At 41.3% G+C, this 25,709-nt stretch overlaps 1 protein-coding gene across 1 annotated transcript in view; it reads right to left on the bottom strand.

Annotated features, from left to right (window-relative positions):
* The window catches only part of CUL3 (cullin 3), a 56,810-nt gene extending 38,534 nt beyond the window's left edge, over positions 1–18,276 (bottom strand). Inside the window, exon 1 of the mRNA XM_064666527.1 lies at positions 17,830–18,276. Coding sequence (XP_064522597.1) covers positions 17,830–17,895 — 66 coding nt within the window. The 5' untranslated portion in view covers positions 17,896–18,276. The remainder of the gene's footprint in view (positions 1–17,829) is intronic.
* Positions 18,277–25,709: the final 7,433 nt, after the last annotated feature.

Raw genomic sequence — 25,709 nt, 5'->3', positions numbered from 1 at the left:
ATTCCATTCTATTTGGCAGTAAGTCACTGCAGTAAAGTTTGAGCAAAAATGTATTATTTCCTCTCCACTGCTGAAAAATTGTGTACCATTTGAACAGAAGTGGTCTTCCTGTATTCTCAAAGGCACGTAAGATTTGCAATGGCTAAATCTACCCTTGGATTATTTAACTCACAGGTTCATCTCTTTTCATCCCCTTTTCCTTAATAAGTCAGGCTTGTATGCAGATTTAAAATCCAAACAACTAACCAATAAATACGTTTTTGATACTACTCTAACACTTTGCCATTTTTCAAAATTCTGTACAAAAGCATCTCTGAAAACACTGTTAGAGAACTGTGACTCAACAGGGAAAATTTATGCAACTCTCTGGATCCCTACTCTATGAGTGATAGACTTCCACAAATATGAACACAGAGCCCTGCTGTTTTTCCGTGTTCATTCCCAGATTTCTTTTAATGGTTATATTTTAAAAGTGAACTCCACATTTTTAATACAGTTGCCTTGCTCGTGTCATGTATTGTTGCAGATTTAGCAGAACCCGGATTGCTGCTTCTGCTGGTGCTTTGAAAAAAAAAAAACAAAACACACACACAGGTCTGGAAAGGCTTTCAGAAGCAAAATCCCATTAAACTTCAGTAGTGTCTACACCCAGATTCACCAAGATAGTAAGAAGCCAGTGTCCAAATAGAGGAAATGTGTTAATGTACTCCTGCTTATCTGAACATTACCTTTCTTGGGGAATGGGAGAGAGACCAAGTCTGTTATTGGCAGGAGAGAGAGCTGTTTATAAGAAGCCGCTAGTTGGAAAACTTCCACAAACCGCTGCCCAAATGCTAATGATTCAAAGATGCAACTCAAACACAAACATCTGAACTCAGAGCATAGCACAAGTACATCTTGAGGAAATTAGACTAAAATGTCAGTGTACATGAAAGTGCAATCACCAAAAAAAAAAAAAAAAGTCTGCAAAGGACTCAAAAGGTCCTTTATTCCACAGTGCAGGATCACTCTCAAGCCCCTTCCTTTAACAGTGTTTGTCTATCATATTAAAAATTACCAAGACCAAATAAACAATCACTGCCAGCAATCTATTGCCATTATCACCCGAAAAGCAGGTAAAGCTGGTAACAGTCCTGAATAGACTTCTCAGTGTCTCCCTCCCAGAAGCTGACACTGCAGGCACCTGTTTGAGTAACTTACTGGCACCAATCACAACAGAACAGCTCAATTCTAGGAGTTTTCTGATTAACATACAACTTCATACAAAATATTATCACCCTCCTTCTAGTCATGTAGGTCAAAGGGAAGTGCAACATCCTGTCCCTAGGGAGCAGGAACAACTCCATGTGTTAAGACCTGCTGAGGCCAATTGGTTGGAAAGCACACTTGTCAGAAAAGAACCCAGAGCACTTGACAGACATCAAATTGAAGATGAACTAACGGGCCTGTGAGGCAAAGAAGATTAATGGTATTGTGGGCTGCATTTGGAGGAGTATTGCCAGTAGGTCAAGGGCTCTGTGCAGCACTGGAGAGACACACGTGGAGTAGTGTGTCCAGTTCAAGGCTCCCCAGTACAAGAGAGACATGAACATACTGGAGAGAGTCCAGTGAAGGGCCACTAACCACCCTCTGAAGCAGCTCTCACATGAGGAAAGGTTGAGAAAGACAGCCTAGGGAAACCCTGCAGGGATCAAATCAGTGCATACAAAAGCCAATGGGAGGGTGTACTGAAGAGGGAGGGAACCAGCCTCTTTGCAGTGGTGCCCTGTGACAGGACCAGATACAACGGGCACAAACTGAAACACAGGAGATTCCCCCTGAACATCAGGAAAACTTTATTGTGAGGGTGACCAAGCACCGGCAAAGAGCCCAGAGAGGCTGTGGAGTCTCCATCCTTGGACATGGATTCAAAAGCCATCTGGATACAGCCCTGAGCAACCAGCTCTAGGTGACCCTGCTTAAGCAGTGGGGCTGGACAAGGAAGTCCTGAAGTGACTTCCAACCTCAATCCCTGTGTGATCTGGTGATACACACTATGGCTGTACACTGAGGAAGCAGGAAAACCAAGGCTCCTTGAGTAAATGTGACCTTTTAAAACTGCCAGTACCAGTCTTCCAAAGGAAATGCATTGAGGGATAACAAAGGTGAGCACTTTCACTAATCTATCGATCTCTCAAACCTAAAAAAACAAACAACAACAAAAAACCAAACAAACAACAACAAAAAACCCCAAACCCAAAAAACCAAAAAAAACCCAAAAAAACCCAAAAAACCCAAAAAGCCACAAACCACACCACACACTGAGAAACATACTATAAAAACACAAAAAAGGAGGGGAAGAAAGAGGAGATATGGATCTAGTCCCTATGTGTGTAAATCTACATTAACATTTCTTTAAAACAGGGATAATCACAAAGAAGCAATAAATGACACAACAGAACCAAAACAAATACATAAACAGTAACCAATACAAAACCAAAACTCCATGAGTCAAACACAATAAAGGGTTTAAGAATGCATGTGTAAGGAGAGAATGAAACAGTGGCCATGAGAAAGTTGAGCGGAGATATGTATGTGTGTGTGAACGCAAATACACTTTATAGCAAGACATCTTAAACACTACTTCAAACAATACCACCTCAAACACAACATCTACAACCCAACACATTTCCCTTTTAAATAAAGATGATGCCATTACACAAAGTCACCCTCAGATAAAAGGTTATCCACACCTACAAACCCTGGGTAATTTGAGATTGCTTGAATATTGCACGAACCAATAAAGTTGTAAACAGTTCAATAAAGGCCTTGTGACAATAGGTCATGTTTTTTATAATTAGTTGAAATAAGAATGTTAAAAATGTATTGTTTCTCAGCTTGTTAATAAAAAGAGGGGGGAGATGTGGCAGGAAGAATGTAACAAGGAACCATGGAAGTTGTAGTCTTCCGGGTTCTCAGGTATGCTCAGACAATACTTGACTGTCACTGGTTGGAAGGTCCTGTGACATGTTTAAGCGGTGTATTTAAACCTAAGAGGTTTGAAATAAACAGTAATTCTGCTCTGGCACTCGTTCATGTCTGAGTGGGGTTCGTGCCTTAATCAACACCCCAAGTGACCACAGACAGCTTCTTATCCTTCTTGAAGAAGAAATTTCTAGACAAGTTCTATGAAGTTCCCACAAAGATCTCAGAGCAGACAGGCCATTGTTAATTCTCAGAGGTTCTAAACAGACTGTCAGCACACTTGCAGGACATTTTTACTTTCAAAAAAGTCACAAACACCACTACTCACTTTTTCTACAGAGTAGCTGCAGTGTTTATCACCATTCTACACATTATGAGGTGAAACATGTCGATCTGAAAGGGATTACTTTTACAGAACAAAGTTTCTCAAAGTTTTCAAAAAATGCAATCATCTGCCTCATTCCTCTCCGTGACATCATTTACAGGTCTAACACCACAGAGCACTGGAATGAGAACCAACAGAAATTACAGAATGCAGGTGTTTACCCTCTCTACCTTGGAAGGAAGTGAGTAGATACCAACAATTATAGTTAGTCAGCAGTGCTGGGAGTAAACATTTGCACCTAATAATTGCAGCCTATTCTCACTCCCCCTCTTCCCATCCCTCAGCAGACAAAATGAGCAGGGTCTGATTGTCATCAAAAGCTGCCACCATGTGGTCCTGACCCACGGTCCAAGAGGCAAGGAAGACTCCCACCAATGGTCTTCAATTCCACTGCAAGACAGGGCATTCATCAAGATGGTATTAAATAGTCTGTTACACAATAACTCAGCATCCTTAGCCCGTATCCTTCATTCGGAATGAAATTTGGTTGAGGTTATCCAGAAAAGGGCAAGAGTAGCCCATTTCCTGCCTCAGAATCTAATCACTACTTGAATTTTTATAAACCCTTTGAATATTGTTAATTTAAAAGACAAGAATTTACAGTGACAGAGATATATTGTCTAGCGTTTGCTCCAAGAATATCTCTGAAAAATGGCACATTAAGATATGGAACTACATATTCTTCAAGTACAGGGCAGATAAAATGTACTTCTATTAATGACAAATGAAGAGCTCAATATTAACACTTTTCTGAAGTTTTCATCACTGTGTAAAAACGAGCATATCTGGAAGATGTTGGCTCACAATCTCTTGCTCTCACATTGGCTACATATACTTTCTCACAAATAAAAACAACCCCTCTCTGAACAACTAAAAACATCAGGCACAAAGTTCCTCAATAGTCTTGTCTGAACAAGTTGACTGTTACACACCAAAACATGACGGGAAGCTAAGAGAAGGAGCATGAAGAAAGTAAGGGTCACACTGTCTCACTGCTGTTCTCCTGCATCTGGGCTATTACTTTGGACATCTGTCAAAAGAGTCACAGGGAAGTCAGAGAAACGTGCTACCAAAACTAGCCCTAATAAGTAGGCTTTGCTCCTAGGTGACCTTCAGCAGCAATCAAAGATGACAATACATCCACATCTCCTAAGGAGTGTCAGGAAATGCCTATTACACTATTACAGTCCCTCAGAGGGTGTGGGTGGTGGTGGTGGATCTATGCCTATAGATTCCCCTGACACCTGCCAGTAATCATCTACAAGATTAAATATTGACACCATTTTTAGCATCTGTGTTTTCTTCTTCACTCATCCATTGATATTCAAGCCTTACCCTTGTTTGGGTAGGCAAACACTACACTAAACTTCTCCAAATTCCTCCTGCAAGGAATACTCATGGCACCGTGTTCCTTCCAGGCTCAGAAGATGAGCTGAGCGACCAGTGCTGAGAGTAATCCCCTAAAGGCCAAGGGAAGAATCAAGTTCGGTCTCACCCTCAAAGAGGCTCCAGCCTCTGCAGGGAGGACTCCATGACAGTACTCTACCACTAGCAGAAATACAGGAACTGTAATATCCAATTCTCCTTCCCAGGCTTTACTCAGCAGAAGCAAGCAGAACATGCAATTAAATAAAAAAGGAATTCTGTCAACTGAAACATCCAAGAGCTGTAGGATTTTAGGTAAAACACACTCTTTATCCACTTTGCTTGAATGGGCAGCACTGAAAAGCTACTGGGGTAGCATGGGGTGGATGGGTTAAGTAAACTAAAAAGTGATTGCTCCTTAAAAGAAAGAGTTGTACCTCCTGCACAAAGATTCAGAGATTTGGTTTAACTCCACGGCATTGTCTCAGAGCGTGCTGGTCTCATCACAAAACAAGTGCTGCTTTGGGTGGAAACTTGAAGAGGAATGGAATTGGTTGGTTTTAAGCTTTATAGCAAACTGTAATATGCTCCAAGTAAATTTAAATGCCAGAAAAAAAAGATTTGTTCCTCCTCTCAAAAGGTAACACTTGTCTGCATTATAGGTAGGCCTGACAGGAGTTTCACTACACAATAGCAATTTAACAGCCTATACGAAAGGTTTAAAACAAGTCTTTAATAGAAAATGTCATACTGCAGCAATAGTTTCGACATGTTTAGGCAACTGAACAAATTTAAGGATCAGATATTCATGTATCTTTTCTGTTTCAGGAACCAATTCACAAGAATGGTCCTGAACTCATCTCAAACTTGTCAACATACCTCTCTTACTCTAGGTTTCAACTTCTGTTTAATGCAGTTCCTTCGCTTTTCCCAAATGTCCCTCCTCAACTGCAGTCTTGCAAATATGTGGAACATAATACGCTAAAAGGGAAAAAAATGAGAAAAACAACTCCTTCCAACCACCTGCTTCATCTGAGCTATGACTATGAACTATATAAGTCTGAGCAGTCATCTCTTTCAGATAAACAAGGCAAAAGATAACCTAAAGGTTTTTGTTTCATTTCTTTAAAAGCAAAAACAGAGACAGTCTGAAGAAGCAAACAAATAAATATAAAGGTACACAGTGGTGATTCTGTGAACATAAACAACTTTCCTCTTACAGACCTTCACACACTTCCCCAACACTAACTCATACTAAGTGTTTGTAACTACTAATGAGGAACTACAAACTCAGTTACACTCTGCAAAAATCAGCTTACGGGTTCAATTTGCAACTTATGATGCTCAATTTACAAAATGCACCTTCAGTCACTCTCATTGATATAAAGAACTCTCAATAATACAGACAAAAGCAGAATATTACTTGTCTGAGTGGGTCAATGAAAAATGAATGCTAGCTCATCAATCTCATTTTTCATCCAGTTTGTATATGGATTCACACAGTCTTTAAGTTTCTGTATAAAAACTGTATCAGCTAGTTAAGTAACAACATGGAATATTCAGTCAGTAAACACTGCTTCTACAGTCACTTATACAAAGCTTAACAGTCTTTTACACACTTACTAATTATTTTCCACAGGACCTAAGTGCCTTGAAATACACCTATACTTTAGTCAGCAAGGACTGATGGATGTTGTCCTCCAACAGGGTTGGATACTGAGGAAAAGCAAAGAAAACATACCAAAATTAACTTCTTCTCAACAAGCTTTCTAAGGTGCTACTAATTACACTAGAGACTTTATTCTACTGTTGCAAGCTTTGCCCAAAGAGGATAGCAAAATAGTTTTTAATAAAATACAGAAATCCAAGTTTTTAAATTATTCCCCAGCATCTGCGGACAAACCTCAATGCCTTTCCAAATATCAGAAGACATCAAGTGTAAAATTAGCAAATCTCCCCCTGCCATCATGCAAGCTTCTCCCCATTCTGACATTACAGTATGAAAGTTGTTTTTTAAAAAGTTGTATTTAACAGACCACAATTAACTGGTTTTGTTCAAGCTTCTAGAAGAACTGAACTGGTAAGAGGCTAAATATAGGAAGTTCTAGTTCAAAAGATAGTTGTCACTGCCATAGAATGGAAGTGCTTATACAGCCAAAATAGCAACATTGCCTTTATTATTAACCAAGGTTCTTTTAAAAACATTCAATGACATTTCCACAGTGCTCATTACTATGGCACCTGAAAATGGAGGAGGATTATAAAGCACCCATAATGAAACTACTTATTTCCTGAGAACACTTCAAACTAACAATAGTAAAGAAGAAGTATTGCTGAAGCAGTATTGCTGAAACCTCTCTTACTTACTTGGAATAGAATCATAGACTCATGGACTCATAGACTCATAGAATCATAGAATCAGACGGGTTGGAAAGGACCTCTGAGATCATCAAGTCCAACCCTTGATCCACTACCACCACAGTTGCTAGACCTGGCACTAAGTGCCATGTCCAGCCTCATCTTAAAAACCTCCAGGGACGGAGAATCCACCACTTCCCTGGGCAGCCCATTCCAATGGCTGATTACTCTCTCCGTAAAGAATTTCTTTCTAATATCCAACCTAAACCTCCCCTGGCACAGCTTAAGGCCATGCCCTCTTGTCCTACTGCTGATTGCCTGGGAGAAGAGACCAACCCCCACCTGGCTACAACCTCCTCTCAGGTAGTTGTAGAGAGCGATGAGGTCTCCCCTGAGCCTTCTCTTCTCAAGGCTAAACAACCCCAGCTCCCTCAGCCTCTCCTCATAGGACTTGTGTTCAAGTCCCTTCCCCAGCCTCGTTGCCCTTCTCTGGACCCGCTCCAGCACCTCAACATCTTTCCTGAACTGAGGGGCCCAGAACTGGACACAGCACTCCAGGTGAGGCCTCATCAGCACTGAGTACAGGGGCAGAATCACTTCCCTGGTCCTGCTGGCCACACTGTTCCTGATACAGGCCAGGATGCCATTGGCCTTCTTGGCCACCTGGGCACACTGCTGGCTCATGTTCAGCCTCCTGTCAATCAGCACTCCCAGGTCTCTCTCTGTCTGGCTGCTCTCCAGCCACTCTGTGCCCACCCTGTAGCAATGCAGGGGGTTGTTGTGGCCAAAGTGCAGGACCTGGCACTTGGTCTTGTTGAACCTCATCCCGTTGGAACCAGCCCAACTCTCCAGCCTATCCAGGTCCCTCTGCAGAGCCCTCCTGCCTTCCAGCAGGTCGACACTCCCTCCCAACTTGGTGTCGTCTGCAAATTTGCTAATGATGGACTCAATCCCCTCATCTAAAGCACCGATAAAGATAATAAACAGAACTGGGCCCAACACTGATCCCTGGGGGACACCACTGGTGACCGGCCGCCAGTTGGATGCAGCACCGTTCACCAGCACTCTCTGGGCCTGACCCTCCAGCCAGCTCCTAATCCAGCACAGAGTGCCCCTGTCCAAGCCATGGGCTGCCAGTTTTTTCAGGAGTATATTATGGGAGACAGTGTCAAAGGCTTTGCTGAAGTCCAGATAGACCACATCCACAGCCTTCCCCTCATCCACCAGGCAGGTCACCTGATTGTAGAAGGAGATCAGATTGGTCAGACAGGACCTGCCCCTCCTAAACCCGTGCTGGCTGGGTCTGATCCCTTGTCCATCCTGTAGGTGCTGTGTGATTGCACCCAGGATGATCTGCTCCATTACCTTGCCAGGTAACTGTTAGAGCTGAAGTCTAGATCTAAGTTTACAGTTCACAAAGTCTGATCTTTCATGTTTAGCTTTGCAAATTAACAAAGTCATTTTCAGACGTGAAGTTAGTTCTTGGTTTATTTCAGTATATGTATTGAACACTTATGGTGCAAATAATGTGTGGGGGAAAAAAGAGTGTATTGGGCCAAGATTGCTTAACTCAAGAAAAGCCTATTCTGAATGACACAGAGGAATAAATACAAGGATTTTACACTAAAAATCTACCAAATCCCTCTCTCCTGCCCAAAAAGAATAAAAATTAGTATCAATATTTTGAAGACTAATGAGAAGTTCAGAGTCCTCTTGATTCACTTTAGAAGTAGTAATCCTAAACCAACTTTCCTCAAATTAAAGCAATGGGACAAAAAAAAAAAACCCACCAAAAAAGGCTAAGGTAACAGCAGGAAATATGTTCCTGAAAGTAATACCATAGCTTTGTTTCTATCCTAAACAAAGTTGGTATTAAAAGAAAATATTTGAACCTAATTAGAAAAGCAGAATATGGAACAAAGAAAAGATCAATTTCTGGGAGTGAATCACCCCTCCCATATATCAGCAGGATCCTGGAGGTTTAGAAGGCATGGGGAGGGACAGGTAGTTCTGCACTCAAATAGATCAGCTGTTTGTCTGTGGCTGTCAAACAGGCTCTTATCAAAGGTGAAATGACAGACAGTGGAAACAGTGACACAAAATTTTATAAATTACTCGGCATACCTTTCCCCTTTTACAAACAGAGCCAAATCCTAAACATTTCATTCAAGTAATTTAGCATTCCACTGCAATAAAAGCTTGTAACAGCCAAGGACATGCTTTTCAAAATCTGAGGACTATGTGACTACAAGCAAACTACCACAGAGTACATTCAACTGCAAATTTCCTCAAAGCAGCTTACTCAGGATCACGGGCCATGTGCCGGCTCTTACGCTGCAGGAAGAAGGTGGCTCAGTCCTCTTCCTCTGGAACTACTTCCAATTTACTAAAGACTGAAAGCAGAAAGGGAAGTTGTTTGCTTATCTATAACCTAACAAGATTTACTAGCTGAAAATTGCTGAAAATCTCAAATTTCAATGGGATTTAGGTCCCTGACTCTCTTAATTTCCTTTTACAACAGTGTGGGACTTCAGCATTCCAGGTGATGTGCAGCAGGTTGTCTTGAAAGTGCCATAACTGACAATGGGTCACTGTCAGCAGAAGCAGCATCATTACACCCCAGACAACTACTCATATCATTCCAAACTCTAAACCAATAGAAATATTTATTTTTGTTGTTGTTTCTGTTTTTTTTTTTAGCCCAGTCAAAACAGATTGAAACTTTGATTCAGTATGTGATCATATGTCTATTAGTTTTAAGACCATCACCCAGTAAACACTACAAAGCAAAATTAAAAAGCCTTAATTTTATAAGGAATAAATTAATTACTTTTTTTAGTAAATCTTTTTTATTGATGACTTGTACAATATTAACATTATAATAACCTTAAAGAACAAGAGAGATGCTGCATGTCTTAATCCCAGCTAAGAACTGCCAGAGTGCTGCTCTGCACATCCATGCCTTCTGTGGATGGCACAAAGTCTCCTCAGGGGTATCATCTCTCCAAGTGAAAAAAATCCATTAGTTCATTAACTTTCCAGCCTTGATGACCTGAATTCAGAAAGCTTCCCTGAACCACAAATGGTCCATTCCTTGCTTACCCAACACTCCATGCAAATCCCACAAGAATTATTTCTGGTTTTTTTTTCAATTAACCTACAAGTAGCTCAGTATTTTACAATTGTTTAAAAATCAACACTATTTAAAGAGGAAATCAGTGAAATACACACCAACTTATACAGACTGCAAACACATTTCCTGTAGTCATTTCAAAACAAGGAACACAATGAACGACTTGAGGGGGATGAAGGAAGAAAGGGGGATGGTGGGGCTGAAGGACCTTCAGAGGCTTTGGGGGATTTGTGACAACTCCTCCTCCATAATAACAACAGCATAACAAATTGAGAACTTGCACAGGAATAGAAAAATAAAATTTTATGGTAGTCAGAGGCCAACAGAGGATAATTTTTTCCCCCTTCAGCTTACTTCAGTGAGGGGAAGGAACATATACTTAATAAATCACTTACAGATTTACAGATAATCAATATCCCTGCATTCTGACAATAACCTCTCTCTGGGGGATTTTTGCACCACAGTGCAAACACCATGACTGGATGCACAGATCAGCAGTGCCTGGAACACTAAGACTAACACTGAAACGATGGCAATAGAAAAAATTCAGAGCTACATAGGAAATTAAAGCCATGTATATAATATAAAAAAGCAAAAAGAAAAGGTCCACTCAGATGCTACCAACACTTTAAAAACAGAAGTAGTGTAAAAGTAAAAACCATTTATTTCAATAAAGATTCTTCACATACAAAATGTAAGACACACAATCTATACTCAGACTACACAGTTTAAGAAATTAACATATGAATTTTGTATTGTATAATTTTGCCCAATTTCATATCATTCACATGTATAATTATTGTCCTCATTTATGTTTGTTACCATTAAACAAAAATTGGCATTTCCACAAATGCATCTTGTCCATAACCATGAACAAATAAAGCAAGTTATTTGTGCACATTTTGCATAGTATTATACCTTATTTAAACTCCACGCAAAGCAGTTTCAGCCCTCAAACACTAATTTTACACACAGCTGTGTGTGTAAAGAATTTAGGCCACTCCACTGCAAACATTATCCAAATGTAAGTGTTTATTACAGTTTTGTCCTCCTTGCTGTACTCGGGTGCTAAATGCACTTTTTTCCTTCCCTAAAACATTAAAAATGTCAGTATGGGGGTTCTCTTGTTAAGTCATCTAACAGTATTTACTTATGCTGAGATGCCAGTACTTCCACCTTTACAAAGGAGACATTAGTGATTTAAAAATTCTGCTAGCTTTAACTGACCTTCAGAAAAATAAAATAGCCCTGTGATTAAAAGTACAGTTTGGCCATGGTGTAGTTTTCTACTACACCACTTTCCTACTCTATGTTTCCACAAAACCTGACTCAGACTGAAAACCACGAGCTTACTTCTCTAGAGCTGTTCTTCCGCTAGTGCAGCTACTAGAAATCAAAGATAAGATCCAGTGATCATATGCACAAGGTCAAGAACCTATTTTAGACTGTAACACAATCACTGTGAGTTTTATGAATGGACTCAATCAAACTATCTTAAGAAAAATCTGTCCCAGTCTATCACAAAATGTTTTCACCACATACAGAGAGACTATCTGACACTGCACATCAGTCATGGTGATGAAAGTCTAAAAGCACCTGCACTAAGACTACCTGCCCTGCAGATCAAAGCCAAAGGCTTTACAATACCTGCCCATAACAGATTAAAGGAAAAATTAATAACTTGTATAGAAAAAAGTCTATTTTTGTTACATACTATTATTATAACTATTCATGTAGAATATTCAAAATTCTTTATCAGTTTTACAGCAACTTTCAAAGTTCTTTTACCTACCACTACCAGGGAAAAACAGTAATTCCTGTTTAATAATGCATTACTATACAAAACAAGAGTGAAGGGATGGAGATGCCTAACGAAGCCACTTGAAAAAGCTCAGACTGAATTAGGCAGCATCAAAATCTCAATAGAACACTACTGGCATTAGCTTTATACTCCTGCACAAAAATCAAGCAAATTTCAAATAAAGGCAAGATCCATAAAGGGCAGTACTCTTTCCAGTACCACACAGAGGCACTTGCTCAAAACTCTAGACCAAGGGGAACGTTAATTGCTCAGAACTTCAGACCCAGTCAACATGGAAAACCAAGAAAAATTGCAACTGAAAGATGAACATCTACAGAACTCAGGAATTCTGAGATTAGGTTAGACAAAAACTAAAAGATAATATGCACAGTGTCACAAAAACCCCAACCAAACAAAAACCTACCTACAACTACTCAAAGAATAGTTGGAATTAGTGCTATCACCTCTTAAAAATTGTAAATGTATTATTAGGACATTCAGGTTGCTCACCACATTTCATTAAAGAAAAAGAAATCTGTGAAAACTGGAAGGACTTAATAAGATTAACTGTCCAGTAAACAGCAAGTATTTCTATACTTTTCTTAATTTGCACCAAAACAACACTTTCTTCCTTCGAATAAGATAAACAGTGTTTCAGTTTTTTGGTTTGTTTTATTTCTAGGGTTTAAGCCCACTAAAATTTTAGTTGTGAATATTAACTTATTATTACTGTGAACACTACATGAGTTAATAGCTAACATGCTCTTAGAAATACATTTGAGAATATAAAGCCATCAAGATTCACAAGCCAACCATGTAAAACATGGAGTTAACTAAGTGATCTTGCAGAACTCGGTGGGTTCATATTATTTTATTCAGAGCTGAAAAAGCCTGCAGTAAACCATCCCTTAATTCCACCCTTGTCCCACCCTCCATGCCTCTCTATTCCCTCACCAACACAGCACGAATGCTCTAGGGGTTATAAGCCAAAGCAGAAATACACGTACCGCTTACATAACTCGAATGCTTAAAAATTTAACCACAGTTCAATGTTTTTTTTATGGTCTATCTGCTCTAAGATGCTCAAGATGGACAAAATTTACATCAACTTCTGGAACTGAAAGATCTGCACATTACAGGTTGAAGCATAAATTTAACAAAGCTCATCTTCAACTTGCATCACCAATTCCCCAAGACTCAAAACAAACCACGGCAGCAGCCAGTGCTCCCTGAGAAGAAAAAAAGCCTTCTGCCTACACAAAGCCTAGAACAAGTGGCTGTTAGATCCCAGGAGAAAGGAACACTGGCAATGAAAACATGAGCCTTAATACTTCCTCATGGAAGAGCTGGAGTTATTTACTTCTAAGTTTACATAACTTTCTTGGAGGAAGAGCATGAATTGACAAACGGAATTGAAGGAAAGGGAAGGCTGGCTGTCTTTCTGCACAAGATCAAACAAAATGAGAATTTTCTTGGGCACAAGTATTTCAAATAAAATTAGTCAGTGAAGCTTATATATATATATATATATATATATTTAAAGACTCCTTTTATTGCAAGTGCACGTGTAGAATCTCCCCAACTGCTGTCCAGAATTCATTCTGTAACCATGTAGCACTGATGCACCAAAATAGTTCTGAGAACTGGCAAAACACTATTTTGTAGTAGTACTCCAGAGAAGAAAGACAGCTCTGCAGGAAAGCAAAATTATTGAAAGCACTTAAAAAACCCCCTCCCACTATAAAGATCAAACCCTACATTGGGTCATGCTGGTTTTCAGAAGGATCTGTCCAACCAATTTTATGGTGACACCTGCACTGAGAGAAGAATGACTTCTTGGAAAAAAGTTCATTCAGTGCAGCTTAATGTTACTTAAATTTTGAAAATGAATTCCCCAAATGCTTTCTCAATTCTCACATACTGTTTATTTCTGTAAGAAACGTGCATTTTTTTTTTTTTTACTTTCTACAACTTTTCCATTAAAGCACATTTAAGGCTACTATCTTCCACTAGCTAACCAGTCACAGCAAAAGAGCTGAAATACACTTGGAGGAAACATAATTTATACATGTTAGATCTCCCTTACAGAAATCATATCTCTTCAAGTTTTAACTGCAAATCTAGCATTCTCTGGCAACACTTCTCACAGATCAAATATATCACCTTAAAATTAGATTTGCTGCAAGCTTGTTTGAGAGCTTTGAAGGTATTCCTCTAGGCAGTAGTAATGGGCTCACTGAGAGTTAAGCAGTGAGAGCCAATTTGAGACCCTGAGAGTACTTTAAACTAAACCAGGGAAGAAAACAACCCCCTACACTTCTCCAAAACAAGTTCAATTAATTCATATTTTGTAGGAATATCAAATCTGCATTTTGTATAATGCACGTACTGTGTATTGAGTAGACTACTGCACTCTTCCAAATAATTAAAAAAAACCCAACTTGCTAACTATAGTCAACTCACATCACAGACAATTACTCGACATTTCAGAAATTATTTTGTTATTTTTAGCATCCATATTCATATCTGCTGCATGTTTATGAATCTGAAACAACAGGGTTTGAACATTGCTTAAGAAAAAGGAACCTACAGTCACTAAAAAGCCCTCTTACACTGTTCCATCTCCTGCTTTACCACCACCCTGAATGCTCTCTGGATAGACTTTAGATATGGAACAGCTATATTTTATGAAGGTATTAAAAGTACCAGAAGTGGTTACTGAAAGTAGCACACTGGAAGTCTTCTGTGGTGGTACATAAGGATACTTAAGCTTAATCTCATGAGTTTGCTCTACTTAATATAAAGTAAACTTTCATAAAAATGTATTTCTATTACACTTCCCAAGTTTGACATATGCTCAAGTCTGAAGTCTCAGGGAATGCATTCTCATTTGGACTCCTTCTGATGCAAAGATTATCACTGCCTTTAAGTCACGATGAACAAGAGAACACAAGAAAGTTCTTTTAAGTAAGACAGTTTATAAATTAGAAAAAAATGCATTTTCTTTCCTATTATGAACAGAAAAACAGAAAACTGTTTTTCTCAACTACTTTTGATTACTGTACAACCCACTTCAGCAAAACAGTGCACATCATGTCACTGCCCTTGAGGTAAGAAAAGCACCATCACAGCACATACCAGGAGCAAATAATAAGGGACACTTGGGATGGCAGATTATCTGTCACCAATTACCAGAAATAATAAAGAAGAAATCTAGAATAAAACTAATTCCAAGGTATTAGGATCTCCAGGTAGAACACCTGGTTTTCCAATGTTTTGGTCAATTTCTACTTCATTTCTAGTAAGGTAGAAAAAGTGAACTTTAGTAATGTTTTGGAAAGTACTATTTCTCCTTTCCTTTAGTTACAGTAAAATATAACAATAACAAAAGTATGAAAGATACTATAAAAATATAAAATATTAAAGAAAAAAAAACCTACATGGAGGAAGTTACCTTAATATTGCTATGCTCCAGGAACATTAACTCTTCAATTTGGCTACTTGTAGCTTAATGTAATAGTAAATAGCTACCTCCCATGCAAGCAGCAAACTAATCTAAAACAGGTAGACCTCCTGAGGAAAGATGATCAATAAGAAGACAAATTGAAGCAGCCTACAAAGTCACCTCTGGAAGTACTCTTAATTCAGAACCAAAGCACAGAACTAGCAAATTTGGGATAAAAGAGTGAAGAAGCTGCTGTAGGAATAGTACATTTTCTAAATATAGACTCTACCCCCCCCAAAAATGCACCTTGCTGATATGAATATTTATCTCCCTGCAGTCACTGGCACCATTCACAGGACCAAAGCTCAACAACCACTTAGGCCTCTCCAAAATTTGCAATAGGATCTTTACATGAACTAAAAGCTACTGACTTCTGCAATTATGACAGGTAAACTCCTCCAAATCTCTCAACAAAGTACATGCTTCTTTTCTGTAAACACTTGATCAACACATGCTTGTAGCAAACATGGGTAGAGCCCTTCCCAAATCTTCGTTCACGAAGCCGAGCCATGATGATCAACAGCACTGTCAACAAACTGTCTTAGAACAGAAAATCTACTGGACAGAACACCTGCAAAGTTGCTCTCAACAAATGTCACCAAACAGTTGACATTTGTCACCAAACCTTGATGACTAGTTACTTACTGAATTATTTTAGGAAGGAAACATTTTTTTTTTTTTAAGTTTTTAAAGTTTTAACCTAGATATTCTTTAAGCAACTGAAAAGAAAGACAATGCAAGTAAAAAACAGTTTCAGAAGAAAAAACCTGATTCCAGTGTTTAACTTTATGTAAGAACAGGGCTCCCTTAGAGCATTCTTCACCTTCCCAAAACAAATTTCATATGCTCACATACAAAAGTGGTGAAAAACACAAACCTAACTTTACCCCATTGTTAAGTCTGCCTTTGTTGGTTGACTCATAGCTACATATTCACAGTTGGAATACATGAATCTGTTTATCAAATTAAAAGACTGATATCTTTTGGTGCAGTTTGTTATAAAACATACACATTGGGTTTGCTATGGTTTATTTTTGTACAGTTTTTCCTACTGCTTGCTAGTAAAACCCTGGCTACATTGCAGCAAGTCTTTTTCTTTATTTCTTTATTTCTATAAGCCAACATGTCTTAACAAAATTGACATTCTTAGAAAAGGCTATTTAAAGAAATAAACGAAATCTGGAGATCAAAAACCTCTCATCAGCTAAAATTCCTAATTTCATAGCCCACATTTTTCTTTTTACTTTTCCCACTAAATGCAACTGTCAGTGATTAGAAGTAAAGGAAATAGTAAAACAGTGTAACTCAGATTGCTATGATTAAGCTGGTTGCTGAGAATATAAAGAAATCTCTTAATTTCATCAGCAAGAGTTTTGATGAAGCAAATATATTGATATATTCCCTGCCAGTGAAGTGAGATAAACAGGTATGTCCAGTTCCTTTATAAAGGCAAGGCACATTAGTTCTACACCACTGCCTACCGGGATCAGACGTAGCACTGAGAATTTAACACTAAACCTTAAAAGCCAGAGACTCGACTAAGTGTCTTCTTTATAACACACACTCCACTGAACACATACACACTTCCTGGCCATCCTCTGGCAGGCTGAAGCTTTTCTGTTTCTCTTGTTCTGCAACACCATTACTTGTGCTGTAGTTGCTACTCTGTTGTAAGCTTTAATTGAAACAACTGTCAAAACATAGCCAGCTACGGCACTTTAAATTAATAATCTGGTTCCTTCTCCTCTGTAACTCAAAGGGAAGGCACGCTCTCGGCTCTGCCGAACCTGCAACGAAGTTACCTATGCCTACATGTTTATAGTAGCACCTTCCGAACCAGCTGGCACTGTGCCACCTAAATCTTATAATCATACGACTTATACCCTCTTTTACGGAGCGGAAAGCGAAATAAATTTTCTCGAAAAGGAAACTCTGCAGAAGACATAAATAAATACTCCCCCCGCCCCCCTTCCCCCTTCCGGGGCTAACTAATTTTGTTGATGTCGGCGTATATAACCTTCGGCTCCTTCTTGGAGGCCTTTTCCTTGAAAACAAAGAAGCCCAGCCCCCCCCCCTCCCCAAGCCGTACGTGGATTTTCATAATTGATTTGTTTGATGAGGGGGGCGATAACCGCGGGGACCAGTTCCTCCCGCCTCCCACCGGAGGAGCTCCCCCGAGGGGCAGCTCCCGCACCTCTCCCGGGGTGCCGCGGCCGCTGACAGCTCCCCCCGCCGCGCTCGCACCCGCACGGCCCCGCTGGCGGGGCGGCGGGGCCTGCGGAGGCCGCCCGCCGCGGCCCGGGGTGCCGGGTACTCACGGGGAAGGCTCGGATCCGCATCTTGGTGTCCTTCCGGCTGCCCGTCCCCTTGCTCAGGTTCGACATCTTCGGGCCCGGCGGCGCCTCCCGCGCGGGGCGGCAGCGCCGGGGGACTCGCGGCGGGGCGGCGGGGCCGGGGCTGCGGGGGGGAAAGGCCGCCGGCGACCTTCGGTGCGGGCGCGGCCCCCGGGGGTGCCGGGCCGGGCCGGGCGGGGGCGGCGGCGGCGCGGGCCCCTCGCTCCGCTGGCGGCGCTTCCCTTCAGCCTCCGCCGCGATGGCGGACAAACATCGCTCACTGCGCAGGGTCGGGCGCCCCCCCCGCTTCCCTTCGCTTCCTTCCCTTCTCTTCCTTCCCTTCCTCTCCTTCCCTTCCCGTCCTTCCCTCCCCTCCCACCGCCCGGCGCGCTCGGATCCGGCCGCGGCGGGGCGGGGGCGGTGGGAGGGCCGGGGGCGGGGACAGGCTTTCGCGCCACTCTCGCGAGACGTTCCCCCCCCCATTTCTCAGGCGGGCGGTCACGGGCGGGAAAGGCGCCGCTGATTGGCGGGAAGCGGCGCCGCGCGGGAAGGGGCGGGGCCGAGGGCGGCCCGGCCCGGGAGGGGCGGCGGGGACTGCGGTGCCCGGGGCGGTCGGGAGCGGGGAATGTCCCGCCCCGGCCGTGTCACGGAGCCGTGGCCTCGCGGAGTCACACAGTCATAGAGACATCGAGGTTGCAACAGACCTTTGGGATCATCCAGTCCAGCCGTCCACACTGTAACAGCCCCTAAGCCACTAAACCACATGACCCAGCGCCAGATCCAGATGCCTCTTACAGAATCACAGAATCGATTACGTTGGAAAAGACCTCTGAGATCATCGAGTCCAACCTTTGACCTAACACCGCCTTATCTAGTAGACCATGGCACCGAGAGCCACATCCAGTCTCTTCTTAAACACTTCCAGGGATGGTGACTCCACCACCTCCCTGGGCAAACTTTTCCAATGCCCGACCAATATCCCACTTGTCAGACTTGTGGCAGGTGTTTCATGAGGTTTAAAGTGCAAGTTTTGGCACTGACAGGGAAGCCTCAGATGGGCCTTGCAGCTGCAAATGGGACACGGCCCCAGGTGGGCAGCGCCTGCCCTGTGCCCGGCACCCGGCGGTAACTTGGCTGGGCACTGCTGGAAAGGGAACAGCAGACCCTTCCTGTTCCTTGCCCTTGGAAGTCTCCCGGTCCCTGTGAATCATGTCAGTGGCAGGCGGGTCCCGCCGCAGGGTGCCGTGTTGCAAGGCAGGTGTATGTATTGATGCTCCGTGCTCACAGGGTGCTGTGTTGCAAGGCAGGAGTACTTATTGATGCTCTGTGTCTGTGTTGCAGTGCATGCCTGAGAAATGACGGTGCCACCTGAGGCAACGCTTACATATGCCCGGTGTTAAATATAGGTCGTTCAGCAAAGGGCAGTTGCTTTAGAAGGGAAGAATGTTTAGAAAATGTCAGATTCTGCAAGTTAGAAGCGTGGCACCTCTGAAAGTTAGGCTGGTAGGCCAGAAAAAAAATCTAGATCCCAGATGCCAGGGGGCTGACTGAAAAGTTAGTGGATTTTGAAAATGAAATCTGGGTCAAAACATGTCTTGCTCAAGATTCCCCAGAGGAAGTGTGTGGCACAGCCAGGAAGAGAATTTCTTTCTGGTGACTCTTAAACTGGACTCTGAATACCAGGACATCGTGTGATGTACATTTTTCATCCAGCTCCATGTACCTCCATCATTGTTGTTTTCCTTCAGGTGCCTGTACACCACACATGCCTTCAGGGAACAGATGCAACATATCTTCTCTGAGCTAGTTTACCTTCTGTAACAGTAATGTCACCAATTTTGTCTCTTTGAGTTTTTTTACAAACACTCCCATTGGGACGATGTGTGTTCATAAATGACATATTTTTTAATCTCCTGATCAAAATTAGGCACATACGCCTAGAGTAGGTGTTATATAACAGCAACACAATAAACAATGATTGCAACATGACTATGCAATAGGAACCAGTCCTTTTCAAAATTACAGTATAGTCAAAATGCAGATGAAACAAAGATGAGATGAGAAGGGAAAGATTGCCAGTTGTTAATATGAAGAATATGGCTTACACATTGTCTCAATATAATTTCAATCTCATTTCTCCTTCTAAGTACTTCCTTTGCCAAATGAGGACAACCTCTCATGCTAGTATTTTTTTTTGCACTCCATGACAGTTAACATCAAGTCATTTGAAAAGGTTTAACTTTGACTCTTGCAAAAACAGTTTGCAGAACTGAAGTAAAAGTCAATCTGTACTGAAACACAGAGTTTTCATTTTGAAAATGTTACAAGAGTACTTTTCAACAAATTTAGTGCTGTTTCAAAACCTGAAACTTTCCCCACAAACAATTTCTGAGGAACTGGCATTTCTTCTTTCAAGAAAGAAGAAAAAGAACAACTTTTACCGTACCCATTACTGCAGATTGCTCTAGATTAACTTCTCTAATTACTGCTTCTATGCTTTCTGATATTGGCCTTATGCTTATGGCAGCCCTGGACCACCAGCCTCTTGCCTTCTGTTCATCTAGGTTGCTTTTAATGCACATTTATATCTTAAAGTGGAGAAGTACTGACTCACGCTCAGACACTGTTCAGTCCAGCTGTGATGGTTTCACTCTAGGCCTTCCTGGAGACCAGCTTGTAACCAGGAAGGAACCAGGAAGGTGATCACGGAAGTATTCCATGCTATTCCTTTAAGTAACTTGAGGTATAAATAAAGCCATCAGGAGGGACCTCAGGCTCTTCCTTTCCGGCGAGGTTCGAGAACGGTGGGTCCCGGTCTGGCTTATCTGTAGCCGAGGCCTACAGCGCCTGCCGTTATCTGCCGCGCGTGAGGGGAGAGCGCTGGGCCGTGTCCGGCCATCCTGCTTGTTCGAAGGGAAGTGGTGAGATTTTGCTAATATACCTTCAGTTGGCTGGTTGACTTGTTTGGCCTTTGTCCCTTTTTGTCCTTTTCCCTTCTCCCTCCCCCTCTTCCCTTTTTGGGGAGCTGTTTGGGATTTCTGGAGTTGTGGTGTATAATATTCTCATTGTATATATCTGTCTCATATGTAAAATATATATATATTTTTGCTATAGCTTTGGCTGCTTAAGTCGTTTTTTTTCTCTTCCCTCTCTGGGAAGCAGGTCCTTGTTGTCGAGTTTCGGGGACTTGGCGGGAAGCCAGCTCGAAACTTGCACAGATGTCAATTCTCTTGTCAAATAGCTTTATTTTACGTGTGAGCGTATAGCTATCACCCACTAGCACAACTACAATGACAGTTCTAACTTCATTACTGAAAGCAGAATTTGCAGTCTGAGGCTTCTTTTTGTGCAGCTTTATGACTCAGCGGGTCACATCTGCTATCCACAAATTCCTCTGTAGCTCCTCCTTTCATGTCTGAGGTCTGTTCTGTGACTGTCCAAGGTGGAGACGATCACTATTTTTTTAGTGCAAATTTTCTATTTCCATACATAATATACAAAATGAGGTTCCACTAAAAATTAGACTTTGAGCTTACACAGAGAACTAATTTAGATGCTTGTTAAGTGCTTATAATGTTAATTCCAGGTGGGTCCAAGCCAGAAGGAAGGCAGGCAGGTGGAGGAGGAGAGATTAGCATAAGAAGAGTTAGCCACCCTAGGGCTTAACTGGGTCATCCCAGCTATCTCCCATACATCTCATGCCCTTCTGGTAGTCCAGCCACGAGGTAACGGTTCTTGTGCACAGGAGTGGTCACCCTTGTTGGAAAGTTCATATCTGTGCATTGCAGCAGCCTTAAACCCACCCTGTACCAACCACAACAACATGCAGAGTTGTGAAGACCCCCAAAATAACTTGTGCTGTGCAGAGAAGAGCTCAGCATTATCCAAAGCAGTCATTTACTCTTTGTTTTTATTTTTCCCTGAGGTCCTATCAGGCCTCTGATTTTAGATACTGATGATATCCCTAAATAACAGTGGACATTGCTCAGGTGCCTGCCAATCCACACAAAATATCTCCCCCTGAATGACACGTCACCATCTCTGCCAGCAGAAGAAGGATGGTCCTTTACGTTGACCTGTGTACCTTGAAGATTACAGCAAATCTTTAATTATTTAAACACTGGTTTTATAACCTGATTTATACCTTAATATAAAATCTTAACCACGTGAAAATATATAATCTTAATCATGTGAAGGGCGTCAGAAATTTTAGAAGAATGTAAAGTGCACATTCCATTAGAATCAATCTAAATTTACATTTTTATAATCAGGCCCTTAAAAGCTTTAAGAACCTTTAAAAGAACATAGCTCTTCTTTAACTTTCAGAAAAACATGCTCTATATGCCTAAAAGAATATAGTTTCAAATGGTGACGTTTTGCTTGATAAGGCTTAATTTCACCAAAGCCAGGAATCATGGGGGTTTTTTTAAAGTAACCATCCTTTCCAAGGAATCATACATACATATTCTCAGGCCTTTCTTACATATTTCCTCACCCCTGCAACCATCAGTGATACTTGACCATTGAAATACAAAAGCCTTAAAAAAAAAGGTATTTCTATCACAGCAGGAAACAGACTGACCACATCCTGGTCTGCAGAGCACCTACATGCCTGACTGCAAACACAGGGGTAAGCATTTCAGGGCTTGAACTCACTGTAAGCATAACCCCCCCTCCAAAAAAAAAAAAAAGAAGCTAAATAACCTTTGCTTATGTGGTGGGAAAACAGTGAGATCCCTCTCTGTAAAGCCCAGAATTCGGGGGAGAGGGAGGGGCCTCCACTCTTTATTTTTTTGCCTTTTTTTTCTTTCTTTTTTTTTTTTTTTGTAAGTGCCTGCATCACTTTGCATATGATGGTTGCTTTGAGATTTGCATGACTGATATGTGACACAGTAACTGTATGTATAAGACAGTTCCTTCACTTTCCCATGTTACTAATTTGGGAGATTCAGTAAACAAACCATTCTTTTCATCACAATTCCTGCAATCTGAAGAGAAATATATATATATATATTTACATATATATATATATATACACTTTTTTTTTTTTTAACAACACAGAGATACACACCAGCAAAACAAGCATACAATGAAAGAACCCACAGAGTGGCGAGGATTCTGCCAAAAGCAGAATTTTACTCTAAATCAGTGAAAGAACAAAGAAAGCTCAGGACAGCCAGATAAATGTATACTTTTAGTGCCCTAAATCCTCCCCTGTAAATCAAAACTAACTGATTGATTTGTGTACAAGTTTCATAGATTTCAACAGGTACAAGGACAATAGGGTCCTGTAAAAACAGGATCAGTATTCAGAAACATGATTTACCAGGACACTATTACATTTCTCTTTGAAGAAACGGAATGATTTCAAGGCATAGTGATTCACATAATTTCTATCCATTTAGAAACTTTTTCTTTTCTTTCCTATATGTCCTGGATAAAGAAAAAGCTTGTTTTTATTTTCCTCTGTCACTGCTTCAGAGGATTAGGCAGAGGTACAATTCACCGTAATAAAGCTATCTGAATATAGGTAGATCTGTAAGTTTGGAATTGTTGTTTTGTTTTGGTTTTTTCCTCATTTCTTCCTCCTATGGAAATAACATACACACCATTTTATTTGCTTTAAAAAGGAGCATAGTTGGGTTTATTTTTTGTTTGGTTTGGGGTCTTTTTTGACATGTTGGAGGCAGTAGGGGTGGCTGAGAGTCCTGGAGATGCAGTGAAAAGCAGTGGAGTGGCAAGACAAGAAGGAAAACAAGCAGCATAGTTATTTGCTTGCTCCCTCATGGAAACTTGTTGCCTGGAACATGTGGCTGGGCTGTGTTTAAATTTAATTTCTGCTGCATTTAAATGCCACCACAAACAGAGTAAATGCTGAAATATGACAGTCTAAACAGCTCAACAGCTTCAAAATTAAACCAGACTAAATTACTTTCAAATATTTTTGCGAGCAGGAAGAAAAAGAGATGTTGAGGTACTGTCTCAACACTATTATCTTTATTACTGACCTAACTTACAGACAGAACTCTTGCTGATGGGCACAGCTTAACCTAAGCTCTCCCTCAGAGCTCTGTATCGCTTTCCATCCCACCAGCCAGCCCAACAGCAGGCTCCACCACCACCGGTTGCACAAGATCTGCCTCCAGCACCAGCAGACTCAGAGTGGACTGTTTACAGGCAGCGTGCTGAGGACTGGCAGGAGAGATGATGAGGTTGCTGTAATGAGCACATCATGTAGTGGCACATTTCAAAAACAGGTCTAACCAGACAATGCACATAATAACCAAAATTAATGCTGTCCAACCAGCACTGGCTTCCCATTCAGTACCTGACCCACTTCAAGATTGTTGGAATAATACTGAAGTTCTTAACAAAGTCAAGCCTCAGTTCAAGTGCAAACTCACATCTCTAATGTGTCTTTGACAGCGATCTTGCACAACGTGACTGCAAAAGACACAAGCAATGGCCTGTAATTCACCTGCACTGCAGCTTCTCTTATGGCAGCAACTGCTGTAAGAACTGTATCATCAGCTTCTTTCACACCCTGCCTTGGTCTCTGTCAAACAGGGACTAGAGCAGTACACTGTAGCTGTATGAATACCTGTGACCTCACTACACTGTGACAGCTACAACAGGGGAGGCTCTCAGACCAAGAACAGGCAGACTCAGGTTACAGCCCCATTTTCTAGCTGTGAAACCACTGCTTCACTGTCAAGTAGAGAGTTTAAAGAGGTTTCAGTAGTGTGACAGGAGATCTGGCTGGAACAAACCTTTTGTTCAAGGCTCACATTAGAAAAAATAATCATGGTACAGTAGTTGTAACCAACAGTGAAAGCTGCAGTGGTGTGGTGTTAGACAAATCGTTCAGGGTCAGAAGTTTTTTTTATTGCATCACAACAACCTGCTCTTAGAGGTGAACACGTGGGTTCATACTGTGTCAGAAGACAGCCTCAAAGAGCCAGATGCTTCAAAACACTCAAGGGAAATTTTCAGGGAAAAAAACAAAAATAGTTTCTGTCACAAATCATGGAAGAAAATATTGTGCACCGACCCAAGTAAAAGCTAAAACAATGCACCAGTACCATCATATTACACCAACACCTACCAAAAGGTTAGTGTTGTTTGGCAACCCAAAAGGTTAGGGGTGACCTGGTCTTGGTGCTTTACAGCACCCACATGGGAAAGTGGTTTGTAAGAGTGGTGCCATTTAATCAAGTAGGAAAAGACAGCCCAACAAATTGGTTGGAAACTGAAGCAAGATCAAAAACAATGCAACACAAAGATAATTATTCCTTACAACTATTTATCTACATATGTGACAGATCCTTCATTATTTAACCTGTCAGATGAAGCTTAGTAACTTGCAAAATACCAAGTCAGAGTCCAAATGGGGTGAGTTTATTCAGGACTAGCCAGTAATGCCACGTTCTTCCAGAAGCTCTGGATTTACTGAGGCACTCACTTCAGCAGGAGTACCATCAGCAGCTCTTGGCACCATCTGCAGATGTGGGTGGGTAATGTAGCCTTTTGGGAGCATTCACCTGCTGCTTTGCTGTGGCACACACAATGCTGGTGGAGAATGTCTGAGACAGCTGACAAATTTTTATTCTTATGAGATCTAGTGTCCAACTACCAATTCAGTTTCTGTGGGACTGGAGGAAGTTGCTTTGATGATTGAGAGAGAAACACATTTCACATTTTTCATGGTTACACTCACCAGAGATTATTTGTGGCTGTTAGTGACTTTCACGCCTCAGCTATTTTGACGTTTCCTGTTTGCTAAGTGACAGGGAATTGCTTGCCTTGCATACTTAAAACACATGATGTTTTGGCCTTTTCACATCCAAGTAAAAACTCTAGGTTTC

This window comes from Pseudopipra pipra, chromosome 10 (assembly GCF_036250125.1).
Source record: "Pseudopipra pipra isolate bDixPip1 chromosome 10, bDixPip1.hap1, whole genome shotgun sequence".
NCBI lineage: Eukaryota > Metazoa > Chordata > Aves > Passeriformes > Pipridae > Pseudopipra > Pseudopipra pipra.
The sequence above is the reverse complement of the archived record's forward strand: the minus strand, read 5'-3'. Positions and strand labels throughout refer to the sequence as shown.